This window comes from Larus michahellis, chromosome 4, assembly GCF_964199755.1.
Source record: "Larus michahellis chromosome 4, bLarMic1.1, whole genome shotgun sequence".
NCBI classification, from domain to species: domain Eukaryota; kingdom Metazoa; phylum Chordata; class Aves; order Charadriiformes; family Laridae; genus Larus; species Larus michahellis.
In genome coordinates, this window is record NC_133899.1 from 72,852,274 (window position 1) to 72,872,699 (window position 20,426).

A 20,426-nucleotide genomic window follows, 5' to 3' on the forward strand; every position below is an offset into this window, starting at 1 on the left:
ACAAGCATATTCCAAGTACACTCTTTTATACATGTGCACCAAGCCTAAGGAGACACCTATTTGCCATACAAATACTGCTTTGGGAAAATGCTTCAGAACTTGAGCATTTGTGATTTTTATCTCCAAACTGTGAATGTAGATATGGAGAGCACTCAAGTGTCTTAAGACAGTCATTCTACCATTTGAAGATGTATTATTTAATGTTTATATGGCCCATATATGGCCTTTAAAGTACTTCTTCAACTTGACGAGTTGCATTCAGACAATATGTGCCACTGCTCAGACACTTGGGTCCTACAATCCTATGGCTTACTTTAGTTACAACAGTCTTTGTGCAAACATATTTTAGCCAGAGAATTAGCCAAGTATTCAGTGAAGCCATTCTTTGCAGCATTCACAATTAGGACCCACTTCTCCAACTACATGAAAGGTCACCTTTGAAATGGAACAGGCTGCTTCTGTTCTCCAACTACTTAATACACAAATACTTTGTTCTTAACTGAGCTGGACTACTACCCTGAACATCAGATATGACACATTCTAAATATTCCTTGAACCATAAAATTTGACTTCTTAAATGTATTCTGCAGCTTTAAAAAAATAAAATAAATAAAACCAAAGCTACTCTCCTTTAAATATTCTTTAATAGTGTATGTACTCTCTAATAGAAGTGACAGTAGGATATGGTCAAAAGGCTTGGTTAAACCCTAGAGTACATAACTTCTAGTGTAAGAATTTCAAGAAATGGAAACTACACAGTATTAGGGAAAGGGCACTTCTCAGCTATTAAATTGGCTTGGCCTTTAATTTCTTTGCATTCTGTATTCATACAAAATATTCTAGGAACATAATCTAATAGCTTAAGAATTACTCCTATAGTGTATTCAATATTTAAAAATGACAGCAAAACCAAAACCTAAAAACACTAAGTGCTGTTGGGCCAAAGAAGACAAAGACAGCCTCTAGTGCTGGAGAGTCAAGAGCCACAGTCTGTGATAGCACGTATCTAATCTGTCAGAAACAACTCTGCGACTGAGCAGCATGTAGTGACGCAGAGGGAGAGGGTGCAAAGGAACAGAAGGGAACCAGGTAGCCAGACAGAAGGTCGCTGAAGGCATTCAGCACTGCTCTCAGGACTGACTTTCCCCAAGTCCGCTGAAAAATTCTCCTGTCCAGACAAGAACGATTTAGTGGTTCTTGTCACGTTTTTCTTATGGAGAAATAATAGAATTACCATGCATGTTTTGGCAGGGTTCTTCCACAGATTTCAGCAACAGCCTTAGGAGATTCCTATGCTTGTCCATACTTGTTAGCTAGCAAATTAAATTGCTGTACTCAATTAATCTGACCTCATCATTATGAAGGTTTCAAAATGTTACAACCTAGCAAGACAAAAGTAATGCTTAACTGTTGTTAGAGGTACTCTGAAATTGCTTAGCAAGTTCAAACAAGGTTTCTAATCCAATACAGATATGGTCTTTCTACTTAAGGTCAAGGACAATTCCTCCTTATTGCATGGGTAGTAAATTCTCCATATCAACTTTCAGATCAGGCATACAGATGAAAAATCAAACTCATTAAAAACACACTTTAGCTAAAACTCTGCATATCTTAGGACTTCTCTTTAAATAATCACTTAACAGGTATACCTCATGTGAATGTGCACACCATGTAAATCATGTGAACTACTATTACATTTCCAACTTCTATAAAATACTCAGGGCTGCAAGTAAAATCCACCACTCTTCCATGAAAATGCCTCTCACCTACAATAAATTGGAAGCAGTCTGCGTGTAATATAGATGACAAAACGAAAGCCAGTCTCCAAAGGTTTAAATTTTCAAATCAACCTTTTGGTACAGGTAAAATTATGATCAATATACCTTGCTCTGAATTCTATTTAGCAAATAAACATTCTAGCACACGAAAATCTGTAATCTTGATTGTTATTTGTGAGTATTTACAATTCAAGTTTTCTTCTGTGATGGAGGGTAAGTCATCTTATATTACCAGATGCATGGCATTTGGTAATTTCGTGGGAGATAAATATGCCAAAAAAAAGATGTCTTTGCACAGGGATAAGGCTCACATTGGGGAAGGGATCACATGGAACAGAAATGAATGGCAGATGTTAAAATTTCTTTAACACCACAGTACTGTAGTTCTTGCACAAGACAGTGCATTTCCAACTTATGTTTTAGAGTAAATAAGATCCACAGAGATGCTGTGCTTTTGGCTCTCAAGTTCAGCCAATACGATTGCTTGCTGGATACCACAAACTACAAGGAGGAGAAACACACAGAGAGAACCTTTGTCCTTCGAAGTCATTAACATTTCCTAGGCACATCAACCCATCTCTAACAAAGGAAACCAGAGGCAGTTAACCTCTCCTGCAGTGAGAGATCAATGGAGAGACTGGGGGACAAGAAGCTGGAGTACAGCCCTACAAAAAGGGATGTGAGGGTTTCAGTTGATGGTAAGCTCAGTATGAGTTATCAGTGTGCCCAGTTTGAAAAAAGGGACCAACAATATCCTGGGTGCATTAAGCACATTATAGCTTGTCCCACTATACACATCATTGGTGCAGCCTCACCTTGAACACTGCGTGCAGTCTTAGGCTCCACTATATGATAGATATAAAAATATTAGAATGTGTCCAAAGGAAGGAAACAAAGATGGTGAAAGGACTAGAGGGAATGATTTTTGAAGAGCAGATGAGGAAACTAGGTTTGTTCAGCTAAGAGCAGAGGAGATGGAGGGGTAACCTTGTTGCTGTCTACATGTTCTCCTGATGGGGAGCAGCAAGGAAGGTGCTGATCTCTTCCCTCTGGTGTCAGGAAGCAAGGAAATGGCTTAAAGCTGCTTGAGGGGAAGTTCATATTGGATATCAGGAAAAAAAATTCTTCACTGAGAGCGCGGCCAAGCACTAGAACAAGCTCCTCATGGAAGTGGTCATGGCCCCAAGCCTGTCAGTATTCGAGAAAGTGGCCTTAGCTATATGGTTTAACTTTTAGGTGGCCTTGTATGGAGTCAGGAGTTGGAGTCCGTGATCCTTGTGGGCCCATTCCAACTCAGGATATGCTACAATTCTATGATTCAATGGGATGGGAGCATAGCATATTTCAACTGTGCCAAGGAACATTTCCCCTATGTATGAAAACCTTCAGCTATAGAGAATGCTTCACAAGTCTTTACAAAACTAAGAAAGGGGACTTAATACAGCAGATTCTTCAAGAAGATTTGGCCTTGCCAAATATTTCTGGTATCTGCAGAAAGATTCCTGTGCATTGTGCTGGCTGCCGTCACAGACTACAAGGTTATATTGGATAAATCCAGAACCACTTGTCAAGTTCCTCAAATGACTGTTTCCTTGTGTGGTATGATTATCAATATACTAACTGTACCTAAGAAAAGTTCTATTTCTTTAGTAGTGCTTAATACAAATGCTAAATAGGAAACAAAGAAACATTTCTATGACTTTTCATACGCTTCTCACGTGGTCTTAACTTTGTGTGGCGAAGTCTGCTCTTTCTTTTGCATCAGCTACAAGTCTAGCAGAAGAAAAGTCAGTTGCGTCAAAGAAAAGACATACAATAGATCGTATCACTCCGTTTTGAAGGTTCAACAATGGCAACTAATATCCCTAATATGCTCTCATGAAGACTTCAGTAAAAAAAAAAAAAAAGCTTGAAGAGCAAGGCTGTCCCAAAAGATACCAAGTATCTAACTTTGTTTTAGAGTGTTAAAGGGTTCCCGGCACCAGTTTAAATTGAACATGCAGAAGTCCCAACACTCTTTCACTCTGCAGAAATTCTTGTAACTGATACCTGGCTAGGACCGTGACACTTCACCCAGTGATGAACAAGTCATCCCAAGTGAAACCTGCATGTTACAATTCCACAGAAGGTCTCGCTCATCTGTGCTCAATACCAACACTGACAGAATGCAGCTGAGTAACCTGTATGGAACCTTATCAGGGGCCTCCTCCACCTTCAGCTGGGAGCTGAAGTTCAGGCTCTCATTCTTGACCCTTGTGTCAGCTACACTATAGGTATGCCTGTACTTGGCTATGTGCCTCACTGATCCTGATCCACCAGCTTCAAATCCTGGCTTGACCTCAAGCCTCCCTCCTCAAAACAGGCTTGTCTAATAACTACTGGACTTTTGTCTGAGCCTGTCTTACTGCCACTAGACTTGCTCTGATCTTCTTGTTTGGCAACCGTGGGATTCTGTCACTGATCAGTGAGCATACTGATCCATACCTGCCTTGCTGTCACCCTTAGCTCCCAGCTCTCACTAATGCTGGGAGCAGCCTCCCCATCCTGTTCTTCCCTGACTAACTAGTCAAGAACCACAGTTCTTCTAGAAACAGATTATAAGACTGAAGAACTCAAGCAGTTGAAGAGTTTTACAGTATCACCCAGGGTATCTCATACATCAGCTATCAGCAAACTGATAGTTTTCCCAAATCCTCCTGGGAGCTATCACAAGTCAAAGCACATGATTGGGAAAAGCCAGCACAGACTCATCAAGGGCAAATTGTGTTTGACAAACCTGATCACCTATGACAAAGTAATCTGCTCAGTTGATGTGGGGCAAGTGGTGGCCATTGTCTACCTGGATTTCTCTAAGGCTTTTGATACGGTTTCCCACAGCCCCCTCCTGGAGAAACTGATGCCTTCTGGTCTAAACAAGGGGTCTGTGCAGTGGGTGTGGAACTGGCTGACAGGCTGCACCCAGCGGGTGACAATAAATAGCTCCTTTTCAAACTCATAACCTGTCACAAGTGGGGTCCCCCAGGGATCAATACTGGGCCCAATGCTGATTAATATCTTCATAAGTGATCTGGATGATGGGATCAAGTGTACCTTGATGACACCAAACTGAGTGGGGAAGTTAACACTTCGGAAGGGAGAGCCACCCTGCAGAAAGACCTGGTTAGTCCACTCTTCCACCCTATCAAGAACCTTATGAAGTTCAACAAGGACAAGGTCTTGCACGTGGGAAACCATAACACAGGAATGCAGCACAGGCTGGGATCTACCTGGCTGGGAACCAGCTCTGTGGAAAGGGACCTGGGGATCCTGGTGGACAATAAGCTCAAGATGAGTGAACAGCGTGATGCTACTGCAAAGAAAGTCAACAGGATGCTGGCTTGCGTCAACAAGGGCATCACCAGCAGAGATAAAGGAGTCGTTATCCCACTCTACTCAGCACTTTTCAGGCCACACCTGAATACTGTGCTCAGTTTTGGTCCCTGCTATGCAAAAAAAGATATGGTCAGGCTGGAAAAGGTCCAGAGAAGGGCCACAAAGAAGAACAAAGGACTGGGAAGCCTGCCACATGAGGAAAGGCTGAGAGAATGGGGTTTGTTCAGCCTTGAGAAAAGAAGGCTTAGGGGAGACCTTATCACCATGTTCCAGTATTTAAAGGGTAGCTACAAACAAGATGGAGACTCCCTTTTTACATGGAGTCCCATGGAAAAGACCAGGGGTAATGGGTACAAGTTACTCCTGGGGAGATTCTGATTGGACGCAAGAGGAAAATATTTCACAATGGGAACAGTCAGCCATTGGAATAATCTCCCCAGGGAAGTGGTGGATTCCCCATCATTGGACACTTTTAAGATTCAGCTGGACAGGGTGCTGGGCCATCTTCTCTAGACTGTGCTTTTGCCAAAAAAGGTTGGACCAGATGATCCTTGAGGTCCCTTCCAACCTGATATTCTATGATGCCATGTCATCGACTAAGTAAGCCACAAGAGTTCTCTTGGTAAGTTTAATGAGAAAACCAAGATCATAGGATAAATCAAAAGATTGCTGTCATAAATGGAAATTTACTTGCAATGCTGTAGAGGCCACATAGCAGAGGTGTTACTAACCAGCTGACCTGTTGAAAGGTTTTTGCATTTCAGGAAAATCACAAGTAAAGAACGAAAAGACTAAATTCCATGTAGAAACAGGCCTTGTACCTTCAGTGAACCTTAGAGGTCATCCTATCCAAAAGTCACTTTACTGATATTTACCTCAAAAATAAAAATGCACCAAGAAAAAACCTGTTTCCACAGAAATAAGATCTGTCTCAATTTAGGAGGGCATATGAAAATTGATCGAAAAGCCCCTCTCATGATTCAAAGATGTGATGTAGATGTAAAATGAAAAACAAAAAATCTATTCCAAAAAAGTACATGCCAGACTAACCGGTTTCTTCTTTTTTCTCACTTTTTTTTTTTTTAAATATTTTTCATTCTTTTGTGAGCCTTTTTGGTCATAATACCCAGACATAACACTGGGTAAGGCAGCTGCCCACATCAGAAGGATCTCTCTGGTGTAGACCCAAAGCTTCACCCAAAGATCTCTCAGCTGCAGACTGTTGCTTCTGTAGCTGTAACTTCTATTCAGGACCAAAACTATGACCTCTGTAGGAGACATAGGAGGAAGAACAAAGACAGGAAAAATGCTGCGTAGTACACTAGTTAGGACTGCTCTGCTGCATTCAAGAAAGTCATAATGAAGAGCATAGTTTGAAAGTAAAGGTTTAGACTAGACCAAGAATGGTTGCAATATGGCAGATCAAGGGGTCCACTAGTTTGAAATGTCATCTCAGAAGAATTAATAAAAAAAAGAAAATTTATAAGGTCATCTGAAATGAATTAAAAAACCTGTCCTGGTGGCTGTTCCTACTTGAAGCAGCTAGTTAAGTCAAAATACCATGTTGGTTACTATACCTCATCCCAGAGACAGACACACTAATGACTTCTGCTTCCAAAAAAGACACGGAATCAGGCTACTGAATTTTTCAAGAAAGAATGAGATTTGCCTGCCAGCAGCTACCATGAGAACAGGCACTTAAAAAGCAGAGCAAGAACAGCTAAACCTGATACTGCATGCCAGCCAAGAAACTTGTGGCCTCTACAGCTGTGGCCCAAAACATAACTCAATGCAAGACTAAGCCCTCATCTAGTGTTGAGTGGAGGTTCAAGAAACCCTTTTCACAATTTTATACAAGTGGCTATGTTTGGTTTTGCAGTGCAATGCAATTGCAATTCTGCAAGGAATCCTTTAAACCAGTTCCTGATGATGGATTTGTAAAGCAAATAACTAAGAGAAAAGACAACAAAAGTCTCAGTTCTGCAGGCAAAAAAATTCAGAAACAGCACATTATTGTGTGGGAGGAATGCAAGTATGTACACCGTCATCCCGGATGAACATTTCGTACTAGGTTTTTCTCAAAGTTCCGATTTTTGGCAGACTTGTTTTCTAAAGCATCATCTTTTGAGATAAGAGAGGTAACTACCAAAAGAGAGAAGAATGGTATACAAAGCAAAAACTGAAAAAATCCCCTTTCTTCAGAGAGAGGGAAAATTATAAGGTATAAGAGAGTACTGATTCTGGGAAGAATTCTACTAGATGCCACTGCAAGCCTGCAAAAATTTATTTTTAAAAAAGAGAATGTAAATAAAAAAATGCATAGGAGATGCCAAATAAACATTTATAGTATCAGAGAGCACCAGATGTAAGAGGTAGAGGAGTAGGAGCAGACAGTTTTGCTCAAATGCAATCCATTTGGTTCTAACTTCATTTTCATATGGCCATGACACTCTGGTTGTGTAAGCTTTTCACATGTGGTTGCCCAAGTTTCACTGAAGTTAGGTATTTGCAGTAATCCAAGAGGTAAAAAAAAAAAAAAAAAAAGAAAACACCTATGAGAAAAAAAGATCAATGAGGACGGCAGCATTTGCCCTCAAAAAGTTACTTTCTTCCCCTTGGAAAACAGAAATAGAATTTTCTAGAGTTGACTATAAACATATTACTCTAAGATCCAATAGAAGATACCAGGCTATTTAACACACAGATCAGTATTTCTCCCCAAAATGTGATTTATAAGTGGTATATTACAATAAGAAAACAGTACCCTTACAACAGACACCATAAGAAATCATGATCTGTCTTGCAAAAATTCTTAATGGCATGTTGAGATTTTTGGCATCAAAATCTGCACAGAATGTATTTTGTGCTCCAGCTTCTGCATTACTGTTCCATGCTGAGAAAGCACAATCATCTTTGTGATAAGTATCGAAAAAGGGATACCTCTTGGGTTAAGGCACAAGCAGTCATCTGATCACCAATGACCTGGTTTTGCAATTAAATGAGTCCAATTCAGTTATGTGCCTTAAGAGTGTTTAGTATGTTCTCAATATTCAATTTCAGGACACTTAACACACCAACAGAAGTACAACAATTAAAGCAAAAAGGGTTTGCCATTCTTCCATTTCCTTTTCCAAAATAAGGGAAATAACGATTAATTGTCCAGACAGATATACAATCAATGTTAACTTCTGTGGACTAACTTCACTATCCAGTTTAATCTTTCTTACTTTTCCCTCTTTGCAGAAATGTAAATCTACTCCTTACAAATGTGCTATGTCTACATTACTTTACAAATGCTTAACTAAAACACAACCAGACATAGTAACAGTCATCCGCAGAACGGACTATCATCAGTCATCTTCGTTAGAGAATACTCAGTGTTCACAGGATGCACTATCAAATTTCCACAATCAGACATTATTACATTAATTGAACAGCTACAAAGCATCTTTCAAAGTTAAGTGCGTAGCTAATCTACCAGCTCACTCAAGTGAGATGACAGTCCATACAGTGTTAAACAAGAGTCAAATTGTAGTCACTTCCCTCTGTTCTGGACTACCTTTAAACTGCTCTAAGAATGTGTACAAACCTCAAAATCCATAGTGAACTAACCACCTTTTAATCATTTTTCCTTTAATGAAATTTCCTTTAAAATCTTTTAAAATAACATAGTAATTTTCTTTCCAGAACAAAATGTTCGCTCAACCAGCTAACAAACAAAAACAAACAACAATTCAACAGTGAAAAACATCTGACAGTTATAACTAAATTTGCAACTCTGATCAAGAGATTTTCAGATGGGAAAACAATAATGTATCTGAACTATTCATTCTGCAGACAGAATTACACAGATATCCATCCAACTGACTCAGATAACAATTCAATCATCCCTCATACGGAATATCTACTCTTATATTATTTATTACTAAGGCATTTGTACGCTCTCAGATACATTGTTTGAAGACTGACAACGTTCAGTATTCACTACATAATTTTTTTTAAACTTCATTAAGCAAACACAAAAACTTCAAAACAAGCAAACTAATGGAGAAGATGCATACCAATGCAGAAGAATTGAGCATTTCACTATGCTCTGGAAGAAAGTGTACTTTATGGGTTTAATTAAAAAGAAAAGTGTTAATTGTTATGCATGGTCCAATAGAATAAATTACTACTACAGTAATTCAATGAATGTGTTCAGATATTTTTTTTCTAAGATGTAAAGATCTCCGTATATACTAAAGTATGATTTTTAGTTTAGTTATAGAACTAAAGGAAATGTGAGTGGGGAGAAGAAAGATTAAAAAAAATGAAGTAGCATTTTAACAATAAACATTAAAATGAAGACCAGACCTGATGACTAGGTTAAACTGACATGAACTAAAGCAAAACAATTCCAGCACAGAAGTAGAGCTAGTAATTAGATAAAAAGGTAAGAATATGCCTAAACCACAAATCCAGAAGACAGAGGTACTACACGAGAAATAAGATGGCAAAAAAAGCCCCACCAACTTATATGTTTTGGTTTTTAAAAGGTAAATGAAATGCAAGACTCCACACCAAAGCGATTGCACTTATGAAACGAACAAAACTGTGTTGCAGAAGTTTCAATACAAAGTCTGTCAGTCCTATCAATAATAATTTATATTAATGTCACATGCAAATATATTCTATATCTCAGTTAGGAACATAAATGAGATGCATGAAAGCATAAGGCTAAAAAGCGTCTTTTTTACCCCAATTTTCTTTGCAATTCAGTCGAGAGTTAAACATCAGAAAGACTAGCCTCAACTTCATCACAGGGCTAATAATGCAAATGCCATAAAACTTAATACTAAAAAGATACTATTAATTTCAATCTCAATCTCTTACCTAAAGCCATTCTATGGTTAGGCTAGTCAAACTATAGGTCTCCATGAGATATTAAATAAAATCTGAATATGAGAAGTCATTTCATACCTAAATACCTTGTGATATTGACTCATCCTATGTGGAAATTCATTTTTATTCAACTACTTTATTCCAGTCAGGTTATTTCTTCTTTTTGCATGCAAATACAAGTTTACAGACTTCATTTTAAAGATAAAACAAAGGCAAAAACAGACTGCCATTTCACTTGTACAAGACAAATTTCCGTTTTTAACAAAACAGTACTGTAAAAAGCTTTAGAGCTCTTAAAACCGCACTACTTTCAGCTTGGATTTGTAATTCTTGCATGTTATAAGCATTTTCACATAATAATTGTAAAACAAAGAGGATACTTGACAACGCACTCTTCACACTCATGCTTCAGCAGCTGCATGGCAGAAGTCAATAGGTTTCTGTTTTCCTAGAAGTCACATGCATTTGCTTTCTTTCACTCAAACAGTGCTTAGGAAAAGCAGCTTCCCATCTCTTCATTGTTGAACAGTCAATTAATCCACAATAGTTCTTATAACCAAGAAATAGTACATTCTTTTTATTACAAAACTACTTCTGTTGTATTCTATACTTGCTCAGGTACTTGGAAATCTTTAACAACCATCATATTAAAGCATGAATAATGAAAACATTGAACTATGATGTTTCCTAGGATGTATCCCTAACTACAAGACTATCCAAAATTCGTAAATGCATGGTAAAGAATTCTTTCTAATAAGAACTCTAGACATAGTAGACGGTTGTAATTGCTGATAATTTTTATACATTCTTAATAACCTAAATATAATATCTTGTTTCAGAAAATACAATCCAAATAGGGGGATTACTAGAATAAATTCCACTTGCAGAAGTACACTTTTTTAATGGCAAAGTTCTTGCAAGAAGCAGAGTGGGCCAGGGAAGAAGCCTGAAGAAAGGGGGAGAAAGGAAAGCGCACTGCTCTTATTAAATTGCAAATGCTACTTTTATCTGATTTATGCAGTTGTGCAATTTTATTTAAAAGTGCTAGCCAATGAGTACGAAAACAGCTATAAAGCTATGCAGTTATACGGGCAAATTTTACCTCTTGTAAGTACATTGGTTTGGAAGTGTAAGTTAAGTACCTTTTGTAATGTGAACTGTAAGTGTTCTAATAGTAGCTGAATTGTCTACAGAAAATAAAATATGAAATGTTAGTTTCTGTGTGTAAATGGGTCGTTCTAATCATGTTTAAGTTCAGTAGCTGAACTACAATGGCACACATAGAGACTGTAGTCAAGTGCAGACAATTTCTTAAGATTTTGAAAGCAAACAATACAATTGCGATTACTTTTTTCCTTAAAAGAAACACTACAAATGTTGAACGTTTTTGACAGGGAAGACAAATACAAAATCTGAAGGAGAATATGAGGAAAAAACCATGGATAAATGAGGAGATTTCTGAGGTATGTACCGAAAACAGAATGGATTAGAGTCAGAGGAACCAACAATAGATGATGACCAAGCAACAAAAGCAGCAAGACTGCTTTGCTAAATGACTGCAGACAGAGGAATCCAACTCAGAGGGTGAGAAAAGCAGATAAGCATCAGAGATGCCTGTCTAAGTCCTCCCCTTTCCTTGCACTTCTTGAAAATGATGTCCTGAAGGTGAGCACAGATGAGAAATAACTATATTTCCTAAACCATCTGTTTTGAGACTTAAACAAGAGCCTGAGTCACTACAACATTTGTATCACAGGGAAGATTTTGGCTTCGTTCAACTTTGGTCAAAGGCTGGAGGACCGCTCCTTTTCTCTCCCATCATTACAATACCACCATTCCACGTACTTTACTTTGTCTCTTGTGCCCAGCACAGCTTCTCTCACAACTGTAAGCAGGTTTTACACTCCTTAAGCCACACCTTTTACTATGACTTTTTCCTGCTGAAAAATGCATCTCTCTGTACTTCCTCTCTTGCACGGGTCTAGCAATCTGCTGCTAATCCCTTGTCATGCCGGTTGAACCTCCTCTTGGTTTCACGCTATAATTTAAGATGAATTTACTGACATTATCTGTACTATTTCCCTGTTTCAGAAAGTAATATTTCATATCTCTTAAAATGGTACCTCCCAAATCCTACCAGACTCCACTTGAAATGCAAATATTGTAGAGGAAACTACCAGTTATCTATTTTTAGAACACCCCTTTGCTGCTTCTAACAAAGACTTTTAGTTCTGCAGTCCTAGATTTCAGCCTCTGATACCTAAAGCAAAAGCCAAAAAAATAGCCATTTTAAAATTCTCTCTGAAGTAAAGTCCTGTGCAATTTTGACTCTCTGAAATCTAAAAAACATATTTGGAGATACAACTGTACCTTACAAATAATTAACAACTAACGTCAACAGTCAGAGATCACTATGTTAGGTACTATGCACATATTAAATAAGAGATAAGCTTTTATCCTAAAAGCTTGCAATTAAGCTTATCAAAAGTGACACAAAAGACATGCGAAAGAGACAAGATAATAATACATTAATTACTATTAGCATAGAGAAGAGTCATAGCATACCATTTGCCTAGTCACTGCAAAGTATTAGCACAGTCAAGCATTTTTAAAAAGGCATCTGAAAATGATAATGTAAGTGGCTTTTCAGACTTATATGGATCTCTCCTTTTTCACATACAGGGCAGCAGGAGGGAGCACAGAGGCATTTCAGGAAAAACTAGAAGAGACAAAAATGTCTGACAACACTGGCAGGCCAAAGACCAATGAACTAAAAAAATCAAAATCCAGTAAAGCAGACTACTAGATTTTGTTCCATCAAGAGTCTAGAAAGCAGTTTTTCTCCCCTCTCAAATGTGTTTACGATTTCAGTGAGACAGAATCTGACTTTGTGATCTTGCTGGATTCTGCCCACGCTTACTGGAGATTCAAATACTCACCTCATCAGTAAGAAACTCCTTACTCAGACCAAAGTCTGTCAGCACCACATGGCCATCAGAATCGAGGAGAATATTCTCAAGTTTTATATCCCGATATATAATCCCCAACTGCAAACAGAATGTAAGAAAAAGTATTTCCAAATCAGTGTAACCACATCAACGTGACATTATTGAATGCATTTAAATACGAAGCTAGCAAAATTTCCATTATTAAAGTAACCTGACACCTCAAAGTTGCACCTCAAAATGGAGAACTTTAAAATGCCTTTGAAGAAATAACTTAGAGCAACTTAATTCTCAGAAATTACACTATGCACTAATGTCTTAAAATTTAAAGGACATACTATATCCTTTGAATCTAAAAGTGACGAATACTTGCTGTTAGTGCAAAACTCAGTTCAGCTTTCATTAAGAATGAAAGTGGATGCTTCTGTAACATGTTCTAGACCATATAGGCATGCTTTGTAATCATCTACAAATCTACCTACTACCTCGGAAAACCATAACACTTTTCACTTCTACAGTTGTGCCAAAATTTTCAAACTCTGCTGTTTAATTGTATCAAAACAAGGACAGCTGAAAAACAGTGCAACCCAAACACAGTTTATGTTGACTACAAATTAGTTTTACTGAAATACACCATTTCATAAAGACTGCTAAAAATTAACAATCGCTTGTCAACAACACTCTCCACACTGCAGACAAAAACTTGTAGCCTTAATCCGGTGCACGTGAACAGACACTTCATTGGGAAGTATTTCTAATTATACAACTAATGTCTCATTGCTAGATAAAGTTACTTTGAATTTAAAATAATCTAAAAAAAATAGTTCTCCTTACTGACGTCATATGATGTAAAAAGAATATAGTTGTAGTTCCACAAAATCAGCACTAGGATAAAGTTACTTTACCTTGTGGAGGTGTTCAAGTGCCAGAACGATTTCCCCAATATAAATTTGCACCTCATTTTCTGAGAATCTCTCTCTGTGTGAAAGGTGAGTAAACAATTCTCCTCCATTTATATAGTCTAAAAAGTAGAACAAAAAACCTTATGTTTTCACTTTCTGACAACTTGATTTTTCTCTTTAGAATATTAATAGGTACTTTTTAAGTTATTTAATAAGATGTTCTGGGATCAGATGGTCTGTCTTCATTTAATTCAGTAATATTTCATCATGTTGTACAATACTCAATTCCATTCTTAGAGAACTGACAGAATAACATAACCAACTTTTAAATAAGCAGTAAAACCATAAAATAAGCCTCAAATATCCATAAATTATAAAGATGAATATTTTTTGCAGAGTCAGTCTTTTAGTCATTTAGAAATATGAAAAGAAAGGAGTACAAATGATATCTACAAACAGAATACTTGTACATTCTTATGAAATACTTAAGAGCAACAAGGCAGACTGACCTCAAGAAAGACATGTCAAAAAACAGGTATTAGGTGAAATAATCAACTACGAGCAATTGAAAGTTTTACCCTTTGCAAGGGGAACTCTGATGGCAAAACTTACTGGAGGAGATTACTTCCACATACATTCCCTCATGGAAACCACCCTTTCAGTCTTTGCAGGCTATGACACAAGGGTTTTCCCACAGTCAGAGAGGGGGGGAAAGTAATTATTACAACAGAGCTCCACTGCAACACAAACATTTTAGAGATAGAGCTGTTTATGCTAGCGGTGTACATTAAAGCCATTAATTTGCAAGCCCACAGTTCCCATATTGTATTTGAGGTCTACATATACAGGACAGGGAACATTCCCCACATCTTACTCAACATTTTCTTGAATATGGTTTTTATAGATTCGTTGGTATAGCACATAAATCCATTAAAAAGGTCCAATCCTATTATAAGTTAATACTTTGAAGGAGAAGCATATATACAAGTTATAGATGTTCTGATGTCTCTCATTTTTTTTAGTTCTCCAGTTCTCTGTTTTGGAAGGAACATTAGTGTAATCAAACAATGTGAGGAAGGCTATTTACCTAGATCAGTAAGTATATGAAAAAATTATAATAAAGCATAAGTAACCCGTATTTTACAATTGCTTCCTTCTTCCAAAAAAACCTTCCGCATTTTAATCATGAAGAAAACAAAGATAACAGAAAAAAATTTTTAAAATATTTCTAATCAGAACTGCTAAGTTAGTACAAGATAAGAACTGAACTCCCAGGCACTGTTCTAAGGACTATGACAGATACAAACCAAAGCTGCCACAGCAGTGGCAGAATAAACCTAATTTTATTCAGCTTATAACCCTAACCACAGCCCAATGAAACAACCAGCCTTCAAATTCTTGGTGTTAGATCAACTGCACCACTGACATAATGTGGCGGCGGGGGGGGCGGAATTCTCTTACTTCAATATAAACTCCATCTGACAGTTCAGATTTTTTTTTTTTTAAATTATTAGTAGGTTAACCTCATGTGACAAGCTTTGTGTAGAACTGGTACTCACACAGATACAACACTTTGTTCTTTCAATCAGAGGTTAAAGTCAACCTAAAAACTAGAATCAACTCCAAACTCCATATTTTGGAAATTTGGCAGAAATGCTGCTGCATGTCTGCACTTGATCCAGACTAAATTCATACAGCTATGTAATCCGACGGCACAAAGACTTGTATTAAATAGTGCACTGAGGCTCCAATTCTAAAAACTCTTGAAACTGAAATGACATGTTGCTCATACACTGAGTTCAGCCGGGCAGAAAAACAAAGGCAGAGACTGGTTTCCCCAAGAATTCAGAAGCCTCTGAAACACATAAATTCCAAAACTAAATCAAAGAACTGTTTTACGAAGATTTACATAATGAGACATAAAAAACTTGCAACAAACAGTTGTGGCTTTTTCATGAGGGAGGGTGTGAAGCCCAGGTGAATTATAAAGTAGCTTTAGGCCATGTTAGGTAGAAGAGATTTTCACCGTTACAAAAAATGATTAAAAGAAATTTTTAAGCCTCCTGTAATTATTCCCATTTTCCGCTAAAAAGAAGGAAAAAAAGGACCTTTCTGGTAATGGATTCACGTAGATTTTGTGGGAAAGCAAAAACCAAAACAAAAAGCCCTTATTTACACATCAAAATGAAGTATCACAATGAAAAAAAAAAACAAAAAAAACCAAGAAACTGATCCACAATACTAGTGTTTTCATGAGCATTTTACAGCAACAACTTGTAGATTCCAACATTGTAAGGCATTTGACCAGAAATAAATGAAAGCACAATCATCTTTAACACTGGCATCACCCGTGTTCTGAGTACGCTTGTTCTGAAAAAAAGACCTGTCTGATACAATCTTTCAGTTTGCAGCATTTCAGTGCTAAAATGGCACACTGACCAGTCAGCATCGTGACAGGTAGCTCTGTCCTCTCAGACAGATGACAACATTTCAAAAACACTGATCACATTGAGGGCAATATAGAACTTGTTCTTAGAGTGGAACATGCAGTATGTTTGAACTAGAAGGCTTTCTGCTACTTAAGTATTTCCTTACTTTTTTCTTCTTTCCTACCAACTAGTGCCAGTAACAAAGTCATGTTTCGCCATCCCACCTTACCAATAACCTCTGCGCCACATGTGCAAAGGCAGCACGCAGAGAAAATACAATGAATCACTTTAATACCCATATTCATACAGATTAAGAACTTCTTTCATTCACAGTAGCAGTTTGTCTGAAAATCTGTAAAAAAACCTAATGCAGCATATAACAATGGTTTAAAAAGCGCAGATCAAAATTTCATCTGCTAGGTAAGTACAAGAAGATATTTCTCTGCTTTAGGTACTTATGGTCTTGTATATTTTTTGCTGCATAATACTCTCCCCCTGCCCTCCCCGCTGCCAGAGTAGCACACTGAAGTTCAAACAGGAAAACCACAAACACAGAAACACAGACACTGTTGAAGATGAGCAGTATTTTACTTCCTATGGTCTCTCATGCAATCTCCAAACACACAGTACTTAAGACCACATGAAAAAAACACCTACAAAACATGAAGGAGATAAAAGGGCAGATTTTTTTTTGCCATTAACATAAAACTTGAATCCTGAAAACTACTCACCTAAAATGAGATGAAGCTTTGTATCTGTCTGAAAGGCATAATGTAACGTGACCAAAAATGGTGATTGCCTGATGTGCTCCAACACTTGACGTTCTGTCCTGGTGTGCTCAGTTGTTTTGGCTTTTTGAACTATCGTCGCTTTCTTCAGTACTTTCATGGCATACAGCTTTCCAGCATCATGGCCGCTTACTTTCCTTACTAGGAACACTTTTCCATAGGCTTAAAAAAATGGGGAACAAACAAACAAAAAAACAACAGTCACCTACTCGTACTACAGGTGTGGCTGATATCATTATTATTTTCAATTACTCATTGTTATGGCAAACAGTAACCATCCAGGCTAAAATCTTCCAGAACCCTTTTTGTTTCACTGACCTTTTCTGAGCAAAATTTAAACCGAATGAGCTTAGTAATAGCGGGGAGAAACAATCAGAGTTTTTGTATTTAAAAACAATTTTAAAAGCTGATGATTTCTTCCTTTGCAATAACCTAAAACCCCCATACCTAGAATTTAGCAAGAGTTTAGAGGAAGAGAGATGCTATTTTTTTGTCCTCAAAACAGTCTGCCCATACTTGCACAACTTATATGCTTTCATTACTGGCTTTATAGTACTAAAGTTCCAAACACCCATAGAAAAGCCAACAAATTTTTCCCATCAGTATTTAGTACGTAGGAGCTTTCTGACGCTCCCATACTGGACTTAAATGAGAATAAACTAGAATAATTGCCTCAAAAAGAAGGTTTGCTGAACACAAACAGTAAAGAAATAGTCACCAGGACCAAGAGGTAGTCTTTCCAGAGTTTTAAATTATTTAACTAATTGTTTACATATTTCATTAAAAATACACTCCATAGTGGAGTAATAAGTGGCAAACATGGACATCCTTTTTTATCTTTTTTTTAAATAAAAAGGGCTCCTGGGGACTGTACACACATAAATTCGATACCTCTACGAGGCAAACCTGTAGAAACAGTAAAGGTTAGAATTAGTAAATACACAGACAGGATACTATGAAAGAATCAGTATTACTTCTGTAGATAGTAATAATTACTTCTACTAATAATCACTCAAAGGAATGAGGAGGGAGGAACAGCGATATGGTTGACTTATTTAGATTTCCAAGGTACTTAAGTTCCCTTACAAAGGGTCTTAAAAACACTAAACAATCATGGGTGCAAAGAGCGGGGTCCTATTATGAGTGAAAAATTATGTTAGCAGACAAAAAACCCAAAAGGTTAAAAATAAATATTCAGCTTTTTCAGTGAAAGGAGGTCACCACAAGAATTCATCCTGCCTCGTTCTGTCACACGTGAACAGTGCGGAAGCTGGGGTTCTTGGTTTAGTAAGTTATCCACTGCAACAGAAATCAAACTTGACTGCTGAAAACTCTACCACACTATCAGAATATTAAGTAGCTGGAAAATAAAATGGCAGATAAAATTCCAAATAGGTAAATGAGTAATAACATGAAGTATGATAATAATTAATTGTGCATAGTGTTATAACTAAGAAAAAAAAAATACCTAGAATTACCACAGATAACCTTATGAGAAAAACCAGTGGTAATCCAAAAAGCAAATAGAATGTTAGAACTTCAAGGAAAGTACTGAAAAATGACACAACTGTACTGTACCCCAAACTTTCAACACAAAACCAGAAATGCCTTAAGCTGTGGTACGAAATCTTTTGTGTGCTCGTATTTTGAATGAATCACACTACTTCAGTCTCTCCTCTCTTCTGTCCCCAAATAGCATGCCCCCATCAGGAAAAAAAAAAAGTATAGAACATTAAAAAAAATACAGAAAAAGATAAAAGATTTCTTCTAATTATGAAGGGAACTAAACACACTTAGACTTTTTATTTAGCCTGAAAAAGCAGAGTGCTTAAGAAGGCGCTAGAGAGTTAAAAATCAAAAATTGTATGAAGTAAAGAAAGGTTTTTCGTTATTTCTAGGAAAAAAAAAAAACCTAACATATCTAACGATTTCATTTGTTATCAAGATTAAGAACTGCCCAAACCACACAAACAAAGATGCAGTTAAGCTGTGGAACTACTGTTACATTATGCTGCAGATGTGAAAAATGTAGATGAGTTCAAAAAGACTGTATAAATACTTGAGGGAGAAGAAAATATACCAAGTGTTGCAAAACACAGGAGACACGCTCTGGCCCAAACTGCAGGCTGCTGCAAGCTCACTCCGGACATCATCCTTGTGTGCCTCTCCATGTTCTTGCAGGGTCTTCTTAAGCCATCATGAGAGACAGAAAACTGAACCAGCTGGGTGTTTTGTCCAACCCCCTATAATTATCTTCACGTTACTTTCTCAAAGAGAATGCTCAAGTACCTCAAAACTGTAAATACACTAGACAGAGTACACTGCCCTGATGTGAGACACTCAAACATAGTTGGTATTTCAAAATGCTGTAGCATACATGCAACTCCAGATATTTCCTGTTTTTTCCAGACAGGTAATAAGAGAGCTTTGAATTATCAAATGACGTGGGTTTTTTCCTACAACAAGTTCTACTTCATTCAGTATACAAAAGTGATACTGCTCATAAAACGAACAATTCTTTTTAAGTTCTTTACCTGACTCATCAAACCCTAAGGAATCACGTTTGCCTTCTTTACAGAACCCATTATTCCCAATAAGAGCTTTCATAAAATAAGTTTTCACAATATCTGTCAAGAATGGCAAACAGGGGCAGAATAGGTTAGTGTAAACATATCTTTCTATTTTGGGAGACAAATGTGAGATACCCAAGACAACCTTTTTCAAGATGTTCAGTATATTGCATTTTCCAGTTTTAATTGTAGTTATGAGATCCCAAGTATATCCAAGTTGGACTCAATAGCCACCAGCTGGTCATCAAGAAATGGATAACCATAGATGTAAGATTACTTCCGTAAAATAGACATGGGCCATAAATCCTGTCATGATGGACAAACACAAGTGATCTGAATCAAGGTTGTACAGCCCACAATATTGTGACCACAGTAACACTGTTATGCATATACACAATTTCAGTGTTATTCACCTATTTTTCCACTATTGGATGTTAAATTATTTTTAGCATCTGAAAAACAGGCCCTTACTACTGAGAGCATTGGTTTAAAAAAAAAAAATGCTTCCAAAAGTAGTATTTACAACTTTTTAAGGAGTTACTTCTCAAAAAGTGTAGGTAACACTTCTGCATTCTACTAACACGCAACAAAAACAGCACAGAGAATGGCCTTAGCTTGCATTTCTCAACTGCTTACGGGAGCAGCCCTAGTTTGCACCAGTTTTCAGCTGGAGCTTGATGCTGAAACTTCCTTGTGCCCCTCTGAAAAGCTGAGTCTCAAGCATTAAACAGAAGTTTCCTTAGGTTCCTGGGAAACAGTAG

At 37.3% G+C, this 20,426-nt stretch overlaps 1 protein-coding gene across 3 annotated transcripts in view; it reads right to left on the reverse strand.

Moving 5' to 3' along the window:
* Window positions 1-20,426, reverse strand: part of RPS6KA5 (ribosomal protein S6 kinase A5) — an 80,715-nt gene that overhangs the window by 38,908 nt on the left and 21,381 nt on the right. For 2 of the 3 annotated variants that reach the window (XM_074585506.1, XM_074585508.1), the window contains exons 3-5: window positions 17,039-17,257; window positions 13,882-13,997; window positions 12,971-13,078 (exon numbers count right to left, since the gene is read on the reverse strand). In XM_074585506.1, the coding sequence (XP_074441607.1) occupies window positions 12,971-13,078; window positions 13,882-13,997; window positions 17,039-17,257 (443 nt within the window). Of the gene's footprint in view, window positions 1-12,970; window positions 13,079-13,881; window positions 13,998-17,038; window positions 17,258-19,175; window positions 19,333-20,426 lie in introns of those variants that run through there. The other variant, XM_074585507.1, reaches the window with a different exon arrangement.